Source organism: Haliotis asinina, chromosome 1, assembly GCF_037392515.1.
Source record: "Haliotis asinina isolate JCU_RB_2024 chromosome 1, JCU_Hal_asi_v2, whole genome shotgun sequence".
NCBI lineage: Eukaryota > Metazoa > Mollusca > Gastropoda > Lepetellida > Haliotidae > Haliotis > Haliotis asinina.
The window spans coordinates 85,767,784-85,793,980 of record NC_090280.1 but is presented as its reverse complement, the minus strand read 5'-3'; the positions used below and the strand labels follow the sequence as shown (position 1 = coordinate 85,793,980).

Below are 26,197 nucleotides of genomic sequence, written 5' to 3'. Positions count from 1 at the left end.
TCATGAAAAAGTATAATCCCAAATGTAACGCATTCTTCATGCAAGCTGTTAAACTGTTCTATTCTTAATTCCCCTGTCGGTTTTGTTTGGCAGTCAGCTATTCTGGTGCTGGTCTCGAGTGAAGAATGCGATTACTTGCTAACGTAAAATTTAGCAGAATTGAATATTATTCCTCAAACATCGTGAATATTTCTGTTGAAAAATGACCCTTGTTCCAGGATGGGGACGCATCATCAACATGTCCTCGTCTCATGGTCACGTGGCCTCAGCCAACAAATCGGCATACATCTCAGCAAAACATGGCATCATTGGATTTACCAAGGTAACTATATACAACTTGTCTGTGAGTCGTCGCCCCTCTGTAAGATGTATTCCAGAGTGTTTTTATCAAGGCACGTAATTCGACCATGAGAATACACTGTTTACAACTTTGCGGAGACCCGCGACGGCGAGAAAGGTGCGGATAAACTTAGAGACATAATCAGCGCGAACCCGGATTCGAAACTAATGTCAAAGAGAGGTAACTCCGTATTGCTGCTCCTTAAACCGAGTTAGTCCCATAATTATGTAAACTATACATGAAACGAGTTTACTAGTAGTATACTAAACCTGTTATTCAGAATTTCAGTGCGGTTGAGCGAGCAATGGGCTTCACAAATTATGCCCATGGGTGGAATCGAACCCGGGTTTTCGGCTTTACGAGTGAACGCTTTAACCGCTAACCGAAATTTTGGAATTCACGCTGGGCATCCGAGGAATATGTATAATGGCGGATGCTGAGAAATGATATTATTTACATATCCTCATTGTCCAGTGTTTAAGGCTACATAAAAAGGTGAAATGTTTCTCGGGCATCGGCGCGTCACTTTTATTAGTGCGCGTGATTTTTTACTGCCATTTTAAAAAGGTAAAATGGCCGCGTCCCGATCATCCATTTGTCTATAAGAACGAGTGTGACTGAATCTACTACTCATTAACGCGTGCTAAACTTCCCAATCTGTATTTCTGAGAGAAAATAACAATGTGTTCCTCCCGCCTCAGGTTTCTGTATCAAACTGTTTTTAAAAGTCCAACCTCCCTCGTCACTTTTGAAAAAATTGTGCCCGAGAAACATTTAATTGTTTGTGTGCAGCCTTATGTGTCCATTCTATCATATTCTGTGACCACCACAGTGACATGGAACTCTCTGTCTCTCGTGTGTTGTCGCAAACCTCAATACAGTTACGTGTTATTATGTCTCTGGAGTTCGTGGAATGGTAGTGTGTGTCAATTCACAGCTCTAGTTTACTCACTCACTGATATGTGACTTTTGTTTTTTCCACAGACGGTTGCCATAGAGACGGCTGGTTCCGGTGTCACGTGTAACGCCATTTGTCCTGGTTATGTTGAAACGCCATGTAAGTTTGTTTGCTATTTCACCATAATTGTCGCAATTGTTGATGCATGTGAGCGTATTTCAGTTTGTAGATCGTTGCTCATAACGTCTGTCACTTTATTATCTTCATCAGACCCAATAACTGACAGACCTCCAACCAACCAACCAACCAACCAACCAAAAAGAAATAAAACATGACAATATACTGGACTCGAACATATAATCGAGAAACTTTGGACACACCGAACTGTTGCGGTTGCTGAAAATGTAACCCCAAAGTATGAAAATCTTCAACCGTGTATAATTTTGTGAGGTCATTACTCCCACCAGTGTAATATTAATGTCCAGCGTTTGGATTTTCGAGACGTTCGTAGCCCTAAGAATTCTCAACTTTCACCGTAGCCCTTGTGTTAAGAATGGGCTTAAGAAGTTCGGAGGATTGCGAACGTTTCGAAATCCTTTGAAATAAGATCTTTTAAATTTGTTTACTTATAGCTTTGTGACACGAAGTATTGACAAGGATGTTGGTATTTGAAAACCATCTGAGAAAAAAAGAAGTCACACTGGCACACGCGCACGCACAGTGAAGGTCCTAGTCGCCTGGGCAGTATTCTAGCCATATCTTCATTAAAATTAGTTTAACACTCATGGCACATAAACACATCTTACATAAACCTATGGATGAAAACAACTATCACATGTACAAATGTAAAATTTAATACAAAACTGAAGAGAATACAATATATAACATACGATACATGTACAGCGGAAAATGTTTTTCCTGCGATATTTTTCAGCCTAGTGCAGCTTTCGATGTGTGTAAATTACATTGATGCCCTACATACCTACGTCTGTATACTTCCAGTGTTTATGAAGCAAGCCGAGGATAGATCTCGAGACCAGGGAATAACATTAGAAGAGGCAAAGGTATAACACATTACACCACTGAAACAGATCACTCAAAAATCATATTCTGGATGATCCAGTGTGTAAGGTCTCCATCCATTTTCTTATAATCGATGGATACTCTGAAAAGTTTCATAAACAGATACTATCCACAAAAGGTGTGGGGTTTTACATGTACAAGTTTGATGAAATGCAAATGATGAAGCCGAGTAGGAAACAGATGATGAACAGAAATTAAAACAAAACGTGACAATTCATTCCATTTCTTTGGAAATATTTAATCTTTCTGGATATATACTACTTTTCTCATATCCATTGGCATTGGTCATGGCTAGAGGTATGCTCGCAAAATGGAACATCCCCTACTTTTTTGTAGCTTATTTTTTTATATCAGCTGCTTCCCTTTTGACTAAACAATATTTTTTCTTGACGTAGATAACGAAAACATGCCCTGTCGCTCCGAATATTGGAGAGCGGCTCACTACGACATTAGGATGTGGGAAAGATCTACGATAGTGAACAATTCTGGAGAAACATTGATAACTAAATCCCTAACCATTTCAGGCTCAAATTGTTGGCGTCCATGCTTCTAAACAGCCAGTCAAGCTGGAACATGTAAGCATACTTTTCATTGGTTTTGATAAATATTTAGAACATTATTTTCGAAGATAATAACATTTCAGTCATTTTACGAATTGGTTGAACTATCTATGTATTTATGTGACAGGTCAAGAGGTTCAGATAAGCTTGATAACGTCACAGGAAATTAAATGTTTTCGGATTAGAGATCCAACAATGTGTAAATAGAAGAGGCTTTGACTTCCGTTTCCTTTAAATGCCATGTTTGGAAATTGTGATCATAATTAAAGAACAGGAAGAAAATTAGTTTGTATGTTAAGTATGGCAGGTACAGATCCTCTATTTTCGGGGTTTTTTTATACGGGTTTTCTGATACCTTAATTTTGACAGATCGGCGAAATGGCAGCGTTCCTGTGTTCCCCCGCAGCTGACCAGATGACCGGAGCGTCCCTTGTTGTGGACGGTGGGTGGACAGCACAGTGAATAATCCTTGCTATGGAAATTTTCTCTGCGAGAAAATACTCCCACTCAGTGGTGAATGCGGAAGTGACGTACATGGTTGTAGTGATGCAAGAAAAGTGTGGGGAATACAAGGACCTTTTTTTTGTTGGGAAGGACGTTTTCATATTTATAGTTCTTGTGAGACTGAAAGAAGTCCATAGTGTTAACTCAACAGCGCATGTACCGATATATTTAGTATTAACCGCCCATTTATTGTATACTTGTGTATTGCTATATTTACATAGCAGCCAGGGGCTCCTTTTAGAAAGCAATCTTTACTAAGGTTAACCTAACTCCCATTCTTTAATACTGCACTAAGATTACCTTAGACTTAAGTAACCTTAGTGCTATGTTAAAGAATGGGAGTTAAGGAGCCACTGAGCTTGATGAGAGGGTGTTTGGTTTATTGTTAGGAGTTTCCACGTTGAGAACGGAAACGAGCAAATGCCGTAATCACTGGGCTATCCACCATGTCTAATGGAAATGGCAGTTCGCATTTGCATTTTCATTCTATTCCCATATAGGCTACTTGTCATATCATCCTACGAGCCTCAGTTCTCACACAGCCATATTTCCCGGCTGTCATAACTCCTTCCACCCCTCTAGCAGCAAAAAAAATCGCAACACGAACTATCTCCCTTTTTCTATCCAATCAGAACACGTGTTTCATCGACTTAAATTCAACATGACTAATTCGAGCAAATGTGGGGCAACAAATATCTCTCCCTGCCGGGGACTTCTGTTGACGTGACACACAAGAAATTCAATGGCCAGTTTGTCCGTTCTCAGCACGGGCGTTGGAGACGCCATTCATCCGCCGTAACTTGACTCAGTTCTGACCAGAAGAAAACTTTGCTCATCGCGCTGGGGAAGTGGTTGTAGTTTTCTCGAAGCATGCGGAAATTACCGAGACCTTACGAATAATCATTACTGAAAAAAAACGTCGCTGATTGCACAGTTACGTCTGATTGCAACCAATCACGAATCCTGAACAGAGGTTCGTAGGAGGATATGTCAATTAACCTCTGTGGGAAGAGAATGTTGTATTTTATATGTTCTACTTAGTATTCTCTACGTCCTAACCTGACAACCCCACATCACGTGGAAATTCCAACCATCTCAAATGGCTCTAAAAAGATCAACAAGAGCGAGCAAAGCGACAAGAGCATCAGATTCAGTGTCGACCGAATACGACCATGAACAGTAGAGAAAATAAAACAAATGACTGTAGACATTTTCTTTCTATTTGTGTTTTTGGAGTGCACCCAACATGAGGTACTTTAGGCGAACACATTTGCATTACGTTGGTGTTGCATGGTTCCGTCAAAGGGTTTCAGATGGGGAAAAAAATGTGAGCAACGCTGTCGGAGCCAATAATATAGTGAAGTCTCATCGAAAGGTTATATCTCATTACCATAGAAGTATATTGGTGTCACAAAGAAACTAAAATTGTCTGTTAATTAGGACTTAATAGCTCCTAATTAGGACTTAATAGCTCCTAATTAGAACTCAGGGATCTCATGAATACGCTAGAAAAGAGTGAGTTGTCATTCGCTTATGATAGGGTTTAGCGTCCTGGATGAGTGAGTGAGTGAGTGAGTTGATATTCACGTCACATCGGCAATATTTCAGCCATATTGTGACGAGAACATTTTTGATATTGAAATGAAATGTGTATACATTATAAAAACCTGTCGTCAAAGGACAGTAAAACAACTAGAATATCACAGTTACAATTAAAAATAGCGTGGAGATGTTAAAACTAATATCACTATTTGGACAATACAATATAAACTACGGGCTATACATCACCAACAACTGAAGACAGATCACCGTACTATGAATCATGGGGACTTACAGCACACTTGCTTCTATACCACCGATTTACACCATCCCCTCAGCTGCTGGCATTTGCTTCCTGCATGGACCCAAGTTGGATTTACACCATCCCCTCAGCTGCTGGCATTTGCTTCCTGCATGGACTCTAGTTGGATTTACACCATCCCCTCAGCTGCTGGCATTTGCTTCCTGCATGGACTCTAGTTGGATTTACACCATCCCCTCAGCTGCTGGCATTTGCTTCCTGCATGGACCCAAGTTGGATTTACACCATCCCCTCAGCTGCTGGCATTTGCTTCCTGCATGGACTCTAGTTGGATTTACACCATCCCCTCAGCTGCTGGCATTTGCTTCCTGCATGGACTCTAGTTGGATTTACACCATCCCCTCAGCTGCTGGCATTTGCTTCCTGCATGGACTCTAGTTGGATTTACACCATCCCCTCAGCTGCTGGCATTTGCTTCCTGCATGGACTCTAGTTGGATTTACACCATCCCCTCAGCTGCTGGCATTTGCTTCCTGCATGGACATCAATCATCCCCTCCGTTGTTAGCAACTTAGACACACCTAGCCCAAAATTAAAATTACACATATACCACGATTAAAACAGTGTCAGGTTTAAATGTACTTGGAGTGAGTGGGACTTGCGTATCATGGACAACAATTTTACGGTACTTTAACCCCCCTCGAGGATACAGCCATTAACAATCTTAGTTACTAATTTAAACTTAAAATATATAAAATATCAATCATAAAATATATACCTATTTACAAATCAGTTAGCAAATCCAATTCTTTAAAAAATGCAATAATTAAATGAGGACTGTTATTACTAAAAGATCCTTCATTGTTCGCGATTTAAAATATTTATCCCTTGTGATGGAATATTCAGCACAGTCAAGCAAGACATGCTTGATCGTGATTCTTTCATCACAAGAGATACAAAACGGAGGATCTTCGCCTTTCAATACATATTCGTGAGTGTATCTCATATGGCCAATACGACAATCCCGTAATCCTGTAATAGAAAACGGTCAAATTGGGCAACTAATATAATGCAACTATTATTTACTTACGGGTTTGGCCATGTGTGGATGCAACAAGGGGTAGGGGATATTGATATGTTTTTGAATGCTTTTAAAGTAAGAGTGATTGACTGCGCCAGGCAAGATTGGCATTCTGAGCTATCTGATAAAGCGTCGTTACAATTTTATTCCTTAATTAAACATTCACTTTCTCCAGAATTGTACATATACAATGTTAAAAATATTAAATATAGAAAAGCGCTTCTCCTGTTTAGATGCTGTTTTAATCGATTAGGCATACAGCGTATTAGAAAAGGCTTAAGCAATTATGAAGATAATGATTTTATGTGCTCTCTTTGCAAAGTTACCGAAGAGGAATGTCACATTATATATCATTGTCCTTTGGACAAAGATTTTCGTAAGGATGTTCCATACATTTCCACTCATAGCAAAAATACTGATAATTTAAAATCATTATTGATTTCTACTGATTGTGACCACTTGTTTCAGTTTCATATCTATATAATGTGTTTCGCATAAGAGGAGAATATCTTTGATACGCATGTTAGCAATTAATGTATAAAACATGTAACGATGTATTATGGGTCATATGGCCTTGAAAACAATAAAGCATTGAATTAAATTGAATTGAATACGACATCGTCGCATGATGACCTCTTCCAATCTGGACTGGCAACCCAAGTAGATGTAGCCAATGTAGGGTTTTGATCACGGGTATAAGATATGATGACAGTTTTATAATCATAATAGGGAATAAGAAGATTTGTTGTCACAGATTTGTTGAGTGCTGCCTTGGCAGCAAGATCGGTCATTGTGTTCCCAGAAATGCCTACGTGGCTTGGTAACCAACAAAAGACGATGTCGTATTGGTCAGTAGCAAGATCATTATATAATTCAATAATTTCAATTAAAGTGGATGTTTGAAAACAAGGTTATACGAATGTATGACTCGTTGGAATATAGTTTTGTTATATACTGTAAAGCTAATTTTATACGGCGCTGCTCAAGAAATGGTTCATCAGTCTTGACGTGCAGGCTGTCAACAGGTGAAGTTCTAAATGATCCGAGACAAAGTCGTAGACCTTGATGATGAGCAGAATCTAATAGTTTTAAGATGCTTTTGCATGCTCCACCATATAGAATGGAGCCAAAATCAATGTTCGAACAGACAAGTAATCTATATAGAACACAGGCTATAGATCACCAACAGCTGACGGTAGATCACCACACTAGAGTCCATGGGGACTTACATTACTTTTGCTACCAGCATCAACCCTAGGCGTTGGCGATTATACTGACATTTAACCAAAAATACTACGATAAAAGGTTTGGCAGAACCAAATTTACATAGACGTTTTGGACTACTCTCTCAGGACAATAATTTTACAGTACTTCATCCTACTTAAAGGGCACAGCCACTAACAATCCTAGTGACTTAGTGACAAATCTACACTACCAAGCTGAAAAATAGGAAAGAATCATAAGTCTGTATCATGAACCAGCATCTCTGTTCATCATTTGTGAATGTGTTGTCTGTCCTTAGCCTTTACTTGCACTTACATTTTATAGATCTCAGACGTAAATTACAAATGTAGCTGTTTATTAGTCAGAACAAACGTACTAGACATAGTGCCTGCACGTTTCATAACTATACCTGAAGTAAATGAAACATATGCTCAAACAGAAACATACTAAGAGCACAGGAAATGAATATCGATCTGCGCAATTGGGAACCGATGACGTGTCAACCAAGTCAGCGAGCCTGACCACCCGATCCCGTTAGTCGCCTCTTACAAGCTGAGTCGCCTTTTATGGCAAGCATGGGTTGCAGAAGGCCTATTCTACCCGGGACCTTCACGGATCCCATTTTGTGTAGAAGATGTATTATGTCATCTAGACTGACCCTGGGACAGACATGCAGAATACATCATATGGTCTTCCAAACGTGAGCATATGAACAAGAGTTGCCTTCAACATTATTTCTTAAGAAAGACAGAAGTGGTAAATAATGTGACCTTTGTCCATACAAACTAATGCATCAAATCAGAAGAAATATTCCAATAATGATTAAGTGATAAGAACTCTGAAAAACAGTCAGCATTTTGAGATTATGTTGACATTCTGCATTTTTTTTCAGGTAATTATGCGAACTCAGTCCGAAATATATACATTATTGACAATGAACCTACGCGTGATACAAATACAAAGATACAAAGAAGAAATCATATCATCTATTAATACTTGCTATACCATGTGAGGCTGGCATTAAGTGAACTGGGAGACAGTTCAAGGAAATCAGAGAACAGCACAACATTCACCACCTTCACCTAAACATGCAGATACAAAATACACAACAATTATTCATACCATTCTGGTCATCCAACGTATTTAACAGGCATCCTGAATTCCATTACTCCTCTTAAAGAAATCAATGAGTAGGAGTTGGCAGTGTGGTAGATTTTGCCATAGAAAACTATATGTATCCAAGATGGAAAATAAAAGGTATTACATGATAGTTATCCACGTTCCCTGAGGTACCACGCGGACGCTCTACCACTATAGAGAAACATTAAACCTGCACTGTCCTTATGAAGTTTAATATTGACAAAGTTGATATTTTAATTACGTCAGCTTGCACATAAGACAGACTTAATATGGGATAATATGTCTCTACAGCAATGTACTCCACTCTTTGAAAGTTAAAATTGACAAGATTCATGAGATCTCTCCGAATTACCACCACTCCATATTTATTTCCGTTTCTTTGAAGTAAAAGACATTTCATATAAACAATTTGGTTCTGTTAAAATACTACCATTTGCTGTTACTACCTGTCCAAAATAAATGCTACCACCCAGTTTCTCACCTACAGTATTCTTCTCTGGAATCTGGTGCTGAATGTATCTAGTAATCGATGAAATAGGAAAAAGTATAGCAGGTCACCCAAATCGACTGGGTCCTGCGTCTTCCCAAGATGAAGCTTGGTGATGAATAAGAAATTCTAGTGACCAGTTCTTGAGGTATGTTGACAAGCTTAAAATGCTGGTAAACATGCTGAAATCATCAAACTGCCTCAGTGACCTAGACTCTGTGCCTTCCCTAGATAAAGCTTGATGTCGGATGCGAAGAAAATCCAGAGAACGGTTCTTGAGGTATCTACCTGACAAGCTTAACATGCAGCTTAACATGCTGAAATCTTCACAGTGTCACCATGACCTTGAAAATTAAGAGTAGGTCACCTAAGTCGACTGGGTCCTACAGATTCCCTGGGAATTCTGGGAATGGTTCTTGAGATATCTCGCTGACAAGGCTAAAAGGTTAAAAGTCCCCTTGTGACCTTCAAATAAAGGTAAAGGTCACCAAACCTGACTGAGACCTGTCGTTAACTATGACGAACCTAGGTACCAAATAGGTACCAAATATGAAAAAAATCTACAGAATGGTTCTTAAAATATTCCAGTTCGTACGGACGGACGGACGGACGGAGCTAATACCGCATCCCCCGCTTTCGCTAAACACACGGTGGGACATAATGAAGACAATTAAGACAGCAAGTCTAATTTAGAATTAAAGAATTTAATTTTATTTTAAGACAGACGCTTTACCTCTGAAAGCATCCCTTGCAAAAGAATTAAACTGAATGCGGCATTGTGATGACTTTGGCATATATCTTCAAATATTTGGACGCCGCCTTTGAGTTGGATATTCGTTTCTTGAGAAGTGCTACTACTCCATTTTTGAGCCCAGTGTTCACAGAGGCATCGGCAGAACCAAACGCAACAACTTTTTTCTGTAGATCAGCAGAGGAAATGTTATCAAAAATACGAAGTCCTGTTTGAAAAGCATTGTATATGCTTTCAGCACTGGATTTTTTCACATGCACTAGGTGTATGAAATTGGTTTGCACTTGCCCTTGTAAACAGATCTGACATAAACAATTTCATATTTATTTACACATATTAGTTGATCCATCTGACAGAACAGCAACAAATTTCCACCTGTTGCTCTACTTTCAGCGATTCTGTAGCAGAGACAGCAGAAATAAAGTCAGCAGCAAATTTATTTCAAGAATAAGAATCTCCAATTTGAACTTCATTCCTTTTAATCCAATTGTCACAACCACACATAATCAGTAAATGGCCTGGCATTTTCAGCAATGGCATGACAGTCACTGAAAAGTACTTTCAAACGTGCAAATTGTTTTTCATTCAGTTTTCGGAGCATTATTACTATTATTAATTTCTGTGAGCAGTTTTCATCTGACCAATGACGTTACAGCTTACGACTCAGTTATTTTTAACAATATGCATTTGACTATTTGTTTATGTTTTTGAGGTCGATGTTGTCGCAAAAGTTAGCAAGTCAGAATTCAGGGAACATGATCAGCTCCTAAATTATGACTAGCCCGTGTCAGCGTCAGTGACTTTTCACAGGCCCGACCAAAGGTGAACTAGCATGTTGCTAGCGGGCAGGCAGATATTTCGAACATGGATCCAAACATCTTGTCTATGATGATATGATTCTTCATCACGGGCCTAAACTACGCGTGACATTCTGTAGGGTCAGCCATTTGCAAGGAAACGTTGAAACAATTACACGACGAGTAATTTGATTAGATAACCGCCAGCCCAGAGGCCCATCATCGCTTGTTTTGTATCGGGCCGGCAGTTTCAACTACGTGCAGGCTCCTATCGCCTTCAGTAAATTAGCTGTCAATTATTTTTCAGCGGGAATGTTTCCCCCGTTTTCTTTATTAAAGTATGGGAATCATCCACGATCCTTCATCTTACGACCCCGAGAGGGCTAAATACATCATTCTTTGACAGAGCAAGTTCCAGGCGACTATGGCTCACAGCACTTCTGTGCTATCTTGATTAAATTGTGATTTCGCTGTAATTTCATCTGGACAATGGAAATTCCAGAGTTCATGTTTTGTGCCACACAGCTGTCTGATCACAACGTCAATTCTGTGATATTGTGGTCAGTCAGCACTTGCTCCAGGGTTGAAACTAAGGCACTTGCAACTTCGCTTCCACCTCTTCCGGTCATCTTCTCATGTCACATAGCACAGTAGGCACACTGAGATTGTAGACTGATAACTTAAGTCTGTAAAAACACTTGAGATATTCGCCCTTAGACCACTTACAAGATTCTGTAAGTCAAAGCATACACCAGCCATGCCATTCTCTCTGTCAATGTTTCTTTGAAGTCGTATTGCAACTTGCGAGTCCCTGTGCTGAAAATAATCTGATTATATAGCCTCTGTGACAAGATTATGTGACCGGGCAATTCTGTATTCCTCGCACTTGTCACATCGATCCTTTTTTGGTTTCATAAAATCCAGGTTGAATTCACTGTTGAAAATTGCCCCATACATATGGCGTTTCACAGGTTCATCCTCAGTTTTTTAACAATTTTCAAGATAAAAGTAATAAATCTTGCTCAGCATGAGATCCTGTTCTAGGTACTGTTTTTCACTGCTGGCCCTGTAGTAATGGGACTCAATCTGTGGGAACGAATTAATGTGGTCCCGAACCCTTTACATCCGTGCACCAGAGATCCTAGAGGATGACTTCCGACCTCTCCTATCACCCTCCTTTAGCGTTGATGCATTTTCAGAATGCTTGCATTCAAAGTAACAGACTTCAAATTCAACAGATCCTCCTTTGTGAACCGTGGAGAGTCATTAGGTAGTACCCCTTACACACCCGAACCTTTTCTCCTTTCTCAAAAAATAATATGAGTAAGAGTACTTCCTTCTGCTCTGCCCCTCAGTACGTGATCTGTTTGTCAAGTCTCTCAACTGTCTTAATCAAGAAGTGTTGCTTTTCTGTGTCCTTTAGATTCCAAAATGCTTTGTGAATTTCATTTCGTTCACCTAAACAATTGTTTTGAGAACAGCGAAATCCGCGCCTTCCTCGACAGTTTATTGTTGATGTTACTCTTCGCTCTAAAATCTCCTTTCCAGAACAACTTAAATTGCTCTTTCCTGTCTTCTACGTTTTTTCCCCACATTTCTTAATTTCGTTTTCTTTTTCTGATTCTAAACACAGTTCCATCCCTTTCTTCATTTGCATCATCTTCTGCATCCTCCGTTTCTGATGGACTATAGTCCTCATCATTTGTATCTTCTTCACTTTTCTCAGACACCTCACTGAATGTATCAATGTCCACGCTTTCTCCCAAACTGAAGTCCTCGCCTGGTAATACATTTATTACTGGATCAACACTAACTTCCACTGGCACTTGTTCATCTTCATAATGTTCATTTGATACCAACATTTCAAGAACATCTGCCAGTGTCTTTTAAAGATCCATCACCGAAAGATCTGACCATGATTTTATATCATTTATTCTTTACTTTCCATTAAGACGTGATCAGTGCCATATTGTTCTATGTTCATAAAATGGTTAATCATAGTTTTAATTAATTTTCACTCAATTGTGAACTACAATGGAATTTGAACATTATTCTGAAACATAGCAAATGGTTTAATATTTACAAGAATTATTCACTATTTACACTCACCATGCAATGATGTGATTCCCTGGAAACAGTCAGTATCATATTGCTCGATCTCCACGTCACATGAAAAAATCTTGTTACCTGATTGGATGCGGAGAACATTTTAGGACTTATTGTCTAGATAGCTTCAGGAGATATAACAAATTAGTGTTTTGGAAAATGTAGCAAAATGTGCGTATTGGAGTTCAAGACCACCAGAAGAGGAAACGGAAGACCAAAAATATCCATGTATGTGTGATATCTCATTTTGGACAAAAAGTGGAGATAGAACATTTGGTCCTCACGATTTGTAAAAGTTCAGTTATTTCTGACTCCCTTTCGTCACATGTACCTGTTTCCAGCCCCGAATGCCACAATGTACTTTCTTGCCGGTGCCAACCGTAACAATTGTACAATAAATTACGACACGAAGCAAAGAACACGGACTGAAACTCTAACATTGTTGAGCACTGAAAATATGGCGGATGGTAGTATAGGCCAAGGTCAAATGTCGTCACGCTGAAAGTGACCTCATCTGTTTTGTTCTATAATGTTTCCATATCGATACTGTTCTGTGATGTTTCCATATCAATTTTGTCAGTGACTTCCGTCGTTTGTTGTTAGCAGTAAATGCTTCAAAACTGTTGTTTTTGTTTTATGAAAAATCCTATCCATTTTAGGATTCTTTAGCAATCAACGAAAGACCTCGGACCTCTGCAAATGATAATGCTAGAAACATTAGTTACTCACTAAAGAGTTTCATGTACTCATAACAGGAGGAGGGTAAATGTCTTTATAATAAACATAAAGATGAAGAGCCATGTAGGTTAGCATACCAACAGCTCTTCCGCAGTCCCCACACTATGTCAAACACCACTCAGTGGCAAGGCTGTTAAGCTTTCTCACTATCACTACTATCAAATTCAAGGGCAGTAATATGTTAGTAATCTTAAACACTGTGGAGTGGTACACTAAAAGTCTCCATGTAGAACTTACATGATTCAAGTTTTCCCAAGAGTTCCCACAAGCCCGAAAGACCTTAAATATTACATGATTGACTTTAAGTTATCTTTCGTTTTCTCTTCTCCCCGTCTTCCACGACTTATTAACACAATATTCACTGCAGACCTTCAACATAAACTGTCATGGTTTATACTACATTCTGTTTTCTATTTAGTACATATACTGTAGCTCACATAAACGTGATGACCACAGAAATCTAACTAAAGGGCCGTTCATCATTATTTATGGCTAGGGGTGTGATGATTTTCACATTTTTAACAAAGCAGCAAGTACACTGTGAATAACCCCTTCCCTTCATATTTCAATTTGAAAACAAAAATATAATAGAAAATGAGTAGATTGAAACTACTGTACAAAGTGACACAATCGCCCTGCATGTCATGTTCACATTCAAATGACCACCACCCCCTCTACACTTGTGCAGAATTCATGCACCCCTCCCCACCCCACCAACATGTTATTAATTTAGCAAATATGCCCCCCTCGCTATTCGTCGAGTCAAGAGGTAAAGTGTGAAAACAAACTATGACGGTTGGTACTGTAATTGTATAATTTCTTCAAAATATAAATTTTATGATGTTATTGATTTTACCAAGAACAATCTTCTCGGTGATCCCTTTCTAAAGAGTAGGTACCTTGTCACTGACTCTTCCAGCCCACACTGGGAATAGAGAGGTGACGGCTCCATAGGGGGTGAAACCTATTGCTTCAGGCCATTCTGGCAAGTTCTGCTACTTGAATGAAGATTCCGGAGGCTGGTGGTTTTGCTATTCCAAATCTGAAAGTTAAATCTTGTATGGACATACATCATCAGAGGAAGCAGCAGTTCTGCCATGCAAGAGGGACGCCCAAATAGGTATCAATAAGTCACATGACATTGAATCAATCATCTGTTACACCCACACGGTTTGTCAACTCAGATTTAAAGAGCTAATCATGCGTAAATATTTACTGAAATTTGATGCTCTTTACAGATGAAATCACGATAAAGCATGTCTCGCTTGACTTATTGATTTTTCCATCACAAGGCACGAGAATATCCGCGTAAAAACTTTGTAGGGTCTCTCTACTTAAGTTAATTATCGTTTAGTAAAAAGTTGGGGGGGGGGGGGAGGGGGTAGCAAAAAAATGAAAGTGTCCGAAAGTATTTGTTTAATACCTTTCGTAAAGACATCTATGACTTTATATTTGTAGCATAAAATCAGCACTTAAACCTGACAGGAGAAGATGTTATAAAGCTATATCCCTTCGTTGAAATATATGTAACAGTCACCTACAATAAAAGAAAAGGGAACGAATCAACTTTCAATAGCTGCAACTGTCAAGGCGGTATTGTGTGAGAAGAAACCAACAACCATCGATGCGTACATTTGTTGTTTTTGTGAACTTCTCATATACTATGATTAAAAAACAGTGGAAACCTGCAATTTAAGGCTTTTAAGGCAAAATTAGAATTTCCAGGCTTTTTAAGGCTAAGTGCTCAAATTTCTGGCTTTTTCAAGATTTGAGTTGTGTTGTGTTGTGTCATAAGATATTCATATAGCGCACATATCCAGGGAACTAGTGCTTGCTCAAGGCGCTGACATATACTTCCCTCGATCACTGGATGTCAATATCAACGGCCCGTCGTATTGTCACTCTCAACTCCCCGGGAGTACACAGCTCTCGCCTCTAGCTGCTGTCTTATCTACAGAGGTAGTAGGAGTAACCTGGAACTGTGCGTTCTTTTCACTACTTCCACCACATTCAGATGATGATGCTTTTAATCTTGGGTGCTTCTGGGTCATATACCTCAAAAGGACTCATCGAAGTTAAGTTCTGTTGCTGGTATATCCAGTTAAAGCACCTATTCGGGAAAAGACATGTTCCAGCCAGCTTCCCACTGAGAGAATCACAATTCCCATCATCCAACTACTGTACCACACGCTCCCTCGCATTCGCTGCTGGAGCTTCCGTTAGCAAAATACAACCGATAGCCTCATCTCGGCAATCGGTTTGAATATGCAGTTTTATGTCAAAGCTCGGCGAAGTGTTCGCCCTTCGTCGCACCTGACCCAAGAGGACCCCTTGAGCACCATGGTCGTCCCGTGCAACTTAGTTCTTCAGTTCCTCCATGGAGGCACAGAGAGCAGGACACGTTCAGCAGGTGAATTTCCCCACTACTTCAATAATAGATTATCTTAGCCACATTAGCTCTTGGTGATGACTTATCGACCTTACCATATACATTGTGTATTAGGGATACATAGCCCGCTTCTGAACATCAGTCTCTACAATCGAAAACAAGATTTCTTTAAAAAAAACATATAATTATTTAGCGACTTGTGTGAATTAGTAAGTTAATAAAATCATTTGAAAGTGCATGTATATGCTTTCGTGTGTGTGAATGTGTGCCTGTTCCTCCTGTATGTTTATGTTTTCATATTTCTGGTAAATCTGTTACTCTCACCCCAAAAGTGTCTCGCTGCACCTACCTTCTTGTTTTGAGCATCTCCTTTTAGAACATTCTCCTGTGGTGATTGTTACCCGAAGAACACCAAAGTGCTGGATTAAGTGTACACTTCCACTTCAGTACACTTTCCAGGTATGTTCTGGTAGTGTTAAGCAGTGTTCACTGATCCACAAGTGCCTACCTTCTGACCACTTTTCAGCTGTAGAGAGACTGTAAACTTTCTACTATGCAAACATGAGTATTTCTTGATCGTTGATGAAAGCAGCTTTCATCTCCCTGGAATCTGCCTGTTCGTCCACCCTCGAATTTGAGTCTCTCTCAAGTGTAGAGAATGCTCAGAATGGATTCTGCTTTGACCAGATTCTGTTGATGGTCTGCATCTTGGAAAATTTAAGGCCCTTGGTCATATGTGCTTTTAGATGGTTTCTTTCCTCCCAATCTTCTTCAGCACCGTGAATGTTTCATTTTTCAAAACTTTTCATGGAGACTTTGCACGGTTCTTTTTAACTCTTCTTGTGTTCTTGAAACTCTCGATGTCTCCCCTGGAGAACATCTCTCATCTCATTGATAAATTCAATTGGCGACAAGCGTTTCTTTCCCGTGCAAGCATCGTCTTCATCCAATCCTCCGCAGGAGACTTGCTTTCGCTATAGCTGAATGAAGAAATAAGGTTTGAGGGATTATTTCTGCATAATTGGAATTGCCCTCATCACGTACAAAATTTGAGGAGACATAGTTGATATTAATTTCGAATTTTGACAAGTGAAGTTGCAAAGAGTATGCCTACAAGGACGTTGAGGTTCCGAACTCCAAATGTGTAAATTCCAAATAAGCTCATATATCGAATTCCGAGTGTCGAATCTACAAAAATACCAAATATGGAAAGTATTCAGATCCGGGATTCGAATCCCGAATGTGAGCAATAACTTCACATTACAGGTTCGAGTGGTCAGATTCGCTGAACGCATGTCATCGTACTCCAGTAGCTTAGATCGATGCCCAAGCTTCTGATCACTGGATTGCCTGGTCTAGACTCCATTATTTACAGACCGTTGTCACGTAGGAATGGAATATTGCGAAGTGTGGCGAGAAACTCACTCATTCACTGTACAAACCATGTTTTTTTTTCTCGGTGTTATCAGTGCTGCACCAGCAAACCCGGATGTCATAGTTTCTGGAGGACGGTACAGTGTTACAGGTGTAATTTTGCACTGGAAGCCCATTGGTTCTACCAGTGAACACTGTCTGTAATCCTTTCAATCTGTTTCTACTTATAGCCACATACCACTTTTGTCTTATCTGATATGTTATTATAGTCGTGTGCAGGTTAAGCTTGAGAACTGACAGACTGCATCCGGTACTTACAATGATATAACCAGCTAGGCTGGTATTAGTTCCAGAAGAGTGTACAATGCTGACGTACGGATTGACATTCCTTGGTAGGTATATAGACGTTTCATAATATCTGACTGCTTCGTTGGTGTGCTGTTTGATACAGTGTTGCCTTCTGTAATATGGTTATATGTAAATGATCGAGTTAGAACCAAACAATCCAGCGCTAGATATCGCTAACATCGATCTACGCCATTGAGATAGGATGACACATGTGAACCATGTTATCGAGTCTAATCACCCGGTCCTGTTGTCGTCTCTTAGAACAGTTTTCTTAATACATATTGTAGTTAAGCTTTTTGTGACTTTGGGTAGCAGATTCCAGGGTAGCAGATTCCATTCTCGTTTCTGTGAGCTTTTCATATTTTGATATTTTACATAATTTAGTTTTATCATGCCTACCCAAGCATCTATTATAATCCATTCATGAACAAAATATGGGAAAGCATGAAAGTACAAGTGTTCCTTTATCTATTTCCAGAATTTCACTCAGTGCAATAATGCTCATACACGTAAAACGGTCAGATGGTACACTCATGGTGTACTGATTGTTGCAGTGTCACTTTTCCTTAGACTTTGGATGTCCTCCACTCCTATACTATAGTGTTCTGTTGCCTTTGTGAACGTATATCTGCTGTATAAATCTGATATTAAAATACGTTATTGTTTGCTTGGTAAAGTGTGTACCCCTATAGTACAAAGCTTATAGAATCTATTAAAGAAATATATCAATGCCTAGCATCAAATATACTTATATGTATTTACTATAATGGTGCTCTGCAAGGTAATGCAATTGCTTTGTCCTTATATAATATATCTACTATACAAATCTGATATGTTGACTGTGACTAAAATACTCTCCGCAGGTGTGAAAATCATTTAAGGAAATGCAACAATGGCGTGCATATATATGTATGAATATTTTTATTTATTTATATATATGACTAAAATAGCTCATTATATTTATATGCATAATATAATCGTTATATTGCCTCTTGCACATGCAAAATGGTCTGGCGATACATTCCATGGCAAATCTTTGGTTTCAATGCTATTTATACTTAGACTCTAGATGCTCACTATCTGTGTACTATTATCTTTAGTACCTTCAGTATAAAAATATATTTGTTGAGCAAAATTGATAAGGACACCATAGACTGTCTTGTAAAGTATAACTTTTGTATTAAATAATCGGCAACTCTTTAAAGCAAAAGTTAACATAATGCATTTACTCATATGTTATTATTATAACTTTGTTTATCCATTACATGTTGTGTTCCATATTAATGCTATTGTTGTATTGCTTTATCGTGCATTCATCCATGAATCACCGTGCCTTAATGTTCTTACAAGAAACTTTTCCACTTTGTAATTTCATTAACTATACCACTGATTGTCTCGTTAAGTATGTTTTTCCTCATACGAGGGTTGGCTGAAACGTTCTAAGCCTCACTGTGAAAAAAAGTTACAAAGTCCACGTTTGTAATTTATTTTTCTACATAGTCCCCTTCCAAGTTCACACACTTTTACCAGCGATGCTGCAAGGCCCGAATCCCGGTCAGGAAGAAATCTTCTTCAGCCACCCCAAAAAAATCAGTCACAGCGGAAATGACGTCATCATTACTTGCAAAATGGCGACCGGCGAGTTCCTTTTTTCATTTTGGGGAACAGATGGAAGTCAGAAGGAGCCAAATCAGGTGAATAAGGAGGATGGTCAATGAGTTCAAAGCCACAATCGCGGATTGTTGACATGGCCACCACCGATTTGTGAACAGGCGCATTGTCTTTAGCTATCATCCCTCGTCGTTTGGCTTTAATTGCTTCTCGCAACTGGTTCTGTAGATCAGCATAGTATCTGCCGTTGATAGTTTGACCTTTTTCAAGATAATCAATGAGCAGAATACTCCTGGAATCCCAAAAGACTGATGCCATCTTTCCAGCTGAAGGAACAGACTTGGCTTTCTTCGGAGCTGGTGAATCAGGATGCTTCCACTGTTTTGACTGTGCTTTTGTTTCTGGTTGAAAGTGATGTATCCAGGTCTCATCCATGGTTACAAATCGTGCCACAAAATCATCGGGATCTGCTTCAAAACGACGCAAATTGTCAAGGGACGTCTGGAACCTGACACGTTTCTGTTGTGCTGTCAAGAGCTTTGGCACCCATCTTGCAGAAACTTTAGTAATTCCTAATTCGTTGGTGATAATATGCTCAACCCTCTCATGAGAGATGCCCGCTACACTAGCAATATGTCGAGTAGTCAATCGTCGATCATCCATCAACATATCGAGCACTCGCGTGATATTTTCTGGAGTGGTTGCTGTTGAAGGCCTTCCTGAGCGTAGGTCATCATCAAGGCTTTGTCTGCCACGCTTAAATTCTGCAGCCCACTTCTTTACTGTGGAAAATGAAGGAGCATCATCCTCTAGAGTGGAGACCATGTCAGCATGTATCTGTGTTGGGGACATCCCTTTCTTTTGCAAGTACTTGATGACTGCCCTGTATTCAGTTTTGTCCATTTCTGATGATTTCAGAGGGTAGGTTTACCAAAAGAGCTGTAGTTGAGATAAAACTATTAGTACGTTTGTAGTTCTTGTGTCTATGATTCACTAAATGATTGTCCTCATTGGTGGCAAACACCTGTCTCTACCTGGTGGGGAAAAACCACTCAGGCTGAGAACTTTTCAGCCAACCCTCGTACTTCACTTCAATTAACTTACTGAAGTCAAGTTAGTACTTATGTATGTATTCATTATAGCTATATGTGCTCAACTAAGCTGGTGCTCTAAAGGTAATATGATTGTTTTTATACCCCCACATGTAAAATGGGCCGGTGGTCTTATTTACTTTCGAATAAACTAGTTCATTCACTCACAGTGGAATACATATCTTGTGAGGAAACGTACAAAGGAAAATTACAAAGGAACACTTCTACTTTTGTGTCTTTCCTTATTTGTTTTCATGAATATAATATATTTATGTTTTTGGGAAAGGATATATTTTGTTTACAATGAATAAACGTTTAAAAATTCATTTCATGAAATCAAGCATTATCCCATCTCTTCCTCGTCTTTTCCGCATGTCCATTGTGCAAATGAATAATTTTTTCGATAAGAGTTGCACTACCGTCTATATGATTTTGATGCAAGCAGATGTGAAATATAAACATGTCAGTACAAGCAATGGTAACTGTTTCTCTGAACATGTAGGTCTTAACAAACCAAACTAGATGAATTATGTTGTTCGGACTCTGGAAGACATAATATTTTCTCAACGTTTCCAAATCGCGGACCCGTGAAGGTCCCGGGGTAGAATAGGCCTTCAGCAACCCATGCTTGCCATAAAAGGTGACTATGCTTGTCGTAAGAGGCGACTAACGGGATCGGGTGGTCAGACTAGCTGACTTGGTTGACACATGTCATCGGTTCCCCATTGCGCAGATCGATGCTCATGTTGTTGATCACTGGATTGTCTGGTCCAGACTCGATTATTTACAGACCATCGCCATATAGCTGGAATATTGCTAAGTGCGACGTAAAACTAAACTCGCTCACTCACTCACTCCCCAAATCGCGGAGATTATTTAACACAACATAAATCACTGGAATGTTTGGTCCAGACAGTATGCGTTACAGGTTGCGGTCGTATAGCAGATGTATAGTTATTATGGCGATAAACAATTGTTTCTCACACTATGACTCACTGGCTTGTCTGGTCCAGACAGCATGCTTTACAGTTTGCGGTCGTATAGCTAAAGTGAGGCCGATCACAGGCAAACTGTTCGCGCAAATGGCATTACGCAACGTAGAGAATACGACCAGTCTTCTTATGTGCGAGCGAAGCGAACAAAGTTTGGCAACGCATTTACCTCCCTTCGGTTCAAAAAGTATTTTGCGTACCACAATAAAATATTGCCACCATCCAAGGTACGCTCCCATTTCCTCATTTGGTTGTGCCCGCAGATTTTCAACCCCATATTTAATATTTCCTCACGTGAAATGTTTTATTCAACATTTTAAGCGCCACTCGAGATATGCAGATCGGTCTTCTCCTCCATCCCCCCTGCCAGCTTCCGACTCAGCGGAGTGAAGGAACAAGAATAAGCAGAAATGAAAACGAAAAACCATATTGCGTAAATTTATCATGATCCTATTGGAGTTTATTTGTCTTCACTGTCGTCTTATTGTCAGATTTTTGTAACATTTATTGTAACAATAAAAACACTCTGGCGTAGTGGACGTTTGAAACAGGGGAGGAAACTCTTTATGTATTCCACACGGAATAATAACCTGTTCCTTCACTGCGTTGAACCGGATTGAGGACGGTGCAGTTTTATCGTTACATCCCTTTCCTTTTACATAGTGTTAGGGTAGGGTCTATACACCTATATGTCTTTCTAACACTGTTCGTAAGCGATACAAGCCCCTTTGGTCTTTACCTGAACTTGCTTGACTATGTTTCAGCGCTGCTGTCTTGTGTTTGCGCCAAGACAGCCATCTACGAGTACACGTGCTTCAGTTACTCTCTTATTGACGAGCATGGGGTGATCGCGGAGATCAGATGTAATTCCACCGAAGTCTTCGACCCAGCCGTTAATACATGTGTTACGTGAGTGTTACTGATTTACCATAGACCTCGACACAACCAAGAAATGCCTTTCTCGAACGCCAGCGCATCGTAGCTTTCAGTAGCTTCTTTTGCGGACATGAGAGAAATATTTAACTTACTGGGTGACAACAAAATAACAATTTGGACTTTTACTATATGTAACGTTACTGTTTCCATTTATACGTTTTTAACAATTATTTTTAACAATTGACTTGTCTTTGTCAATGAGTTGTGCGTAGCATAGCGTTCAACAGGTTCTAGTGTGGACTTATACAGGAAGTGTTTAACACGTTGAGCAATAGAAATGACGCATATCGCATTTCGAGTTATGATACAATACTACTGTTTCGTGCTGACAATTGACTTGACGGAGCGGCAGTTTATGTTCACCTATCACGATCGCCTGACAGGGACGTTGGGGTTGCCCAACACGCTGGAGCCGCGTACACTGGTTCGATTTCCTACATGGGTAAAATGTTTCAAGTCCATTTCTGGTCTTCCCATCTCTTGATGCGGTTTGAATATTGCGAAGTGGGACGTAAACTAAGACTCAGCTCACCAATAACTGTTTTGTTTCCTGCGTCCGTGGGAATGTGGCGTTTTGGTGTTGTAGTCTACACCCTTTCTACAACTTCAGTCCACAGAAGGGCCACTGGCCATGCGCGGACGTAGTGGACTGTAGCACTCTGCCCGACAAGAGGTACACTGACGTCGACAACAAGGAACCTGATAAGAAGTGCAAGACATACTACACCTGCCACAATGGCTATTTCTACGGACACAACTACTGCCCCGGGGGTGAGTGCCTGATCATATGGTTTTGTAAATCTTTAATGTCAGTGTAATATTTCAGCTAATGAGCGGTCTGTAAATAATTCGTTTGATATCCCGTGATAACAGCATGAGCATAGATCTTTGCAATAAGGATTCGATGACGTGTCAGCTAAATCTGCCAGCTTGACTACCATATCCTGGTATGGCATTAGGTTGCAAGACCAACTCATGCCTTAGAACTGCTCTATTAGCTGCTTGGTGAGGGTGAATGTTGATCTGATTTCAGTGCTGGTGTTCAACGAAGAAAAGCAGTACTGCGACTGGGAGTATGACGTCAAGCCACCATGTGGAAGTTTGAATACAGTCGTGGGATGAAACTGAAATAAAAATGAAATTTTCCATTTATAGAGTTCAGCGCTATACTAACCAAAATTCACGTCAGGCGTATCCGGTTCGGGGAAAGACACTTACATGTTTTCGGCTTCAGTAAACGCAGAACATGTTTAAATATATTCTATTTCTCAAAAATAGCAGCCTGTTACAAAACAGTGATGTCTTTCAGCGCAAAATTGTACCACAAGCCCTGTCCACTCAGTCTGAAGTGTTTACATTATTAAACGTTTACTGAAGCGCAGTCTAAGTAAACTTAGCCCCAGTGTTATTCGTTACACTCCTACACTGGGTCTAACAAAACCGAATAGGAACTCGTGTCAGGTAACCTTTGAGATTGACCAATCAAAGCACAGCTTAACACATGGCGAAAGTGGACATTCGCACATACTGTTTGAACTTTAACCCACACAAAGGTTTGTACCCGAACAATTCCGATTGCTGTTTTCCCTACGATCGCATTCGGAATCGTTCGGGTATGTACATGGAGCACGACACAACAGTGAAAAGGACAGTCGCTGAAAGTAACGTTTTGGGCAATATTTTAGGATGTCAACTTGCGAAAATATTAGCAAATGGTAACCATGTCAACAGAAACCAAATCGCGTATTTACTGCCGGTCAAATATTAGTGTTATATGTTAATTTTTGTTTGTTGAGAGATCAGTGTCCGTGACCGGTGAAATTTGGAAGTCACACCGAGGGCTGAAACAGCAGCCGTTGTCTGTTTGGTTAAATCAGTTTAGCCGCCTCGCTTTTGATTGGACGTAGATAGGTCGCTTAAAGGTTACCTGACGCGACCTCGTACTAGGTTTTGTGAGACCCACTGTAGGAGTGAAACGAGTAACACTGGGGCTAAGTTTACTTTGACCGAAGCAGGAACGCAACACTTCTGGTGCAACGTATTTAGAGTTCAAGAATTATGTTAGTGTTTGTTCAGATACCTTTGTTAAAATTGAGAAGAAGCCTAAATGATATTTGAGATACAGAAACTAAAATCTACCTTGAGCACTGACAGCTTTTGTATTATGGTGATGTTGGACTTCAAGAAAGAAATACGGTTCGGCGACAGGCTAGATGCTACAATTCACTACAAATTGAAACATGCCACTGGAGCAAGAATAATCATACTCTATTGTTGTTTTTTATCCCCCGCAACAACGAACGGGTTCGTCCATCCGTGCGTGCGTTCGTCACACTTTGTCTAGATCAGAGATCCGGCCCCGATTTCTCGAAACAATCTTAGGTCTGAGGTTTGACTTAAGTTCGAGTTTTCACTCAAATTTGAGAAAAACACATTTCCTCGAATGTACTGAATATTGATATTAAACTAAAAATAGTAGACAGTTTGAGTTTTGTGAATATTTACCTTAAGGTGTTTGGGAATTTTCTATTTTGAAAGATGCAGTTGAGATAAAAATTCAGTGGTTTCAAATTGTCAAACTCAGTTTGAAATCCGCATATTTAAGGCACATTTTTCAGGTAACCATGGCGATATAAGTAGATTCATCTGTGAGCCATGCCCCTGGTTTTGTTTGTTTTTTATCGGTATTTTATTTTTATTTTTTTTTTTTGTTGACGATTAACGGGATCGGGTGGTCAGGCTCCCTGACACATGTCTACATATCCCAAATGCGTAAGGCTAAATAAAAAAGTGAAATGTTTGTTCGGCATCGGCGTGACACTTTTATTTGTGAGCGTAAAAATTTTTCATTGCCATTTAAAACGAAATATATTTGACTTTGCCACATCCCGATCATCCACTGTCCACTATAAGAATGAATGTCTGTAAGAACTAGCGTGACTGAATCTACAACTCATTATCATGTGATAAACATTCCAAGCTGTATTTCCAGGTGAAAAAAATGTACCCCAACTTTTTTCTACCACAAATTAAAAAAGAAGTCCGACCGCCCTCGTCACTTTTGAAAGAAATGTGCCCGTGATGCATTTATTTTTTATGCAGCCTAAATCGATGCTTATGCTGCAAATCACTGGATTATCTGGTCCAGACTCGTTGAATTGCAAACAGACCGCCTCCACATAGCTAAACACACGCAGCCGAGTGTTGACGTCTCATAGCTACCTCATGATACCACTATCCGCATGTTTGTGAATATCTTTGTGAAATAACATATGTTGACTGACCTCTGGTAGGACGAGCCCTTCCATACGATTGTAAGACTTTTCATGTGGACTCACGGAATTTTAAGTTTTTAATGTTTTATTGTTAGATAATAGGACTTGAACCTTAGATAAGTGTTAAAATTTTTGACGTGCACATTTTAAACTGTCAGTCACCTAACCTAAGAATCACGGCATGCAAGTCTTGAAGGGTCGATGGCGTCCTTCCGGAAGATACTATGTTGTTGAGAACGAGTGAGTCTGACCAGCGTGGACAGACTAAGTAACCCTGTGGACATTACAGAAAAGTTTAACATGGATAACCTCAGACGCTGCAAAATGATTTAAGAAAAATAGCTTATTAATCATTGTAGAGCAGTTCAAACAGATACGCTTTAGAAAGAGTTAACATGGATAGGCACGGTAGAGAGATTTTACATGACCACCAAGGTAGACACCGTAGAGAGAGATTTAAGATGGTCACCTTCTTAGACACGACAGAGCGATTTAACACGGATACCCACTTAAACGACGTACAGTGTTTTAACATGCATATCCTATTAGACACTACAGAGAGAATTAATATGGATAGCCTTTCGGGCGATATAGAGACATTTAACATGACCACCCTCTTAGACACGAGAGAGATCTAACATGGATACCCTTTCAAGCGATATAGAGACATT

At 39.7% G+C, this 26,197-nt stretch overlaps 2 protein-coding genes and 1 long non-coding RNA gene across 5 annotated transcripts in view; 2 read left to right on the top strand and 1 right to left on the bottom strand.

The window, feature by feature from the left end:
• LOC137298605 (D-beta-hydroxybutyrate dehydrogenase-like) overlaps window positions 1-26,197 on the top strand; it is a 42,462-nt gene that overhangs the window by 5,313 nt on the left and 10,952 nt on the right. The window contains exons 5-9 of one of the 2 annotated variants that reach the window (XR_010957759.1): window positions 219-322; window positions 1,325-1,397; window positions 2,241-2,302; window positions 2,846-2,896; window positions 3,251-4,540. Coding sequence is in view for 1 of the 2 variants with exons in the window: in XM_067830903.1 (XP_067687004.1) it covers window positions 219-322; window positions 1,325-1,397; window positions 2,241-2,302; window positions 2,846-2,896; window positions 3,251-3,343 (383 nt within the window). In the remaining variant the exon portion in view is untranslated. Of the gene's footprint in view, window positions 1-218; window positions 323-1,324; window positions 1,398-2,240; window positions 2,303-2,845; window positions 2,897-3,250; window positions 6,869-26,197 lie in introns of those variants that run through there. The other variant, XM_067830903.1, reaches the window with a different exon arrangement.
• Window positions 4,956-17,473, bottom strand: LOC137298621 (uncharacterized). Of its 2 annotated transcripts, none has more exons than XR_010957760.1 (4): window positions 17,342-17,473; window positions 16,249-16,879; window positions 15,162-16,044; window positions 4,956-5,123 (listed from the first exon to the last, which is right to left on the bottom strand). It is a non-coding gene; the product is annotated as an uncharacterized lncRNA (long non-coding RNA). The 2 variants fall into 2 exon arrangements; XR_010957761.1 differs by lacking the exon at window positions 17,342-17,473 and adding an exon at window positions 17,014-17,333.
• On the top strand, window positions 17,572-25,298 carry LOC137283726 (uncharacterized). Its single transcript, XM_067815395.1, has 4 exons — window positions 17,572-17,665; window positions 22,080-22,224; window positions 22,862-23,022; window positions 23,285-25,298. The coding sequence occupies exons 1-4, from the start codon at window positions 17,638-17,640 to the stop codon at window positions 23,371-23,373; spliced, it is 423 nt and encodes a 140-aa protein (XP_067671496.1). The 5' UTR covers window positions 17,572-17,637; the 3' UTR covers window positions 23,374-25,298.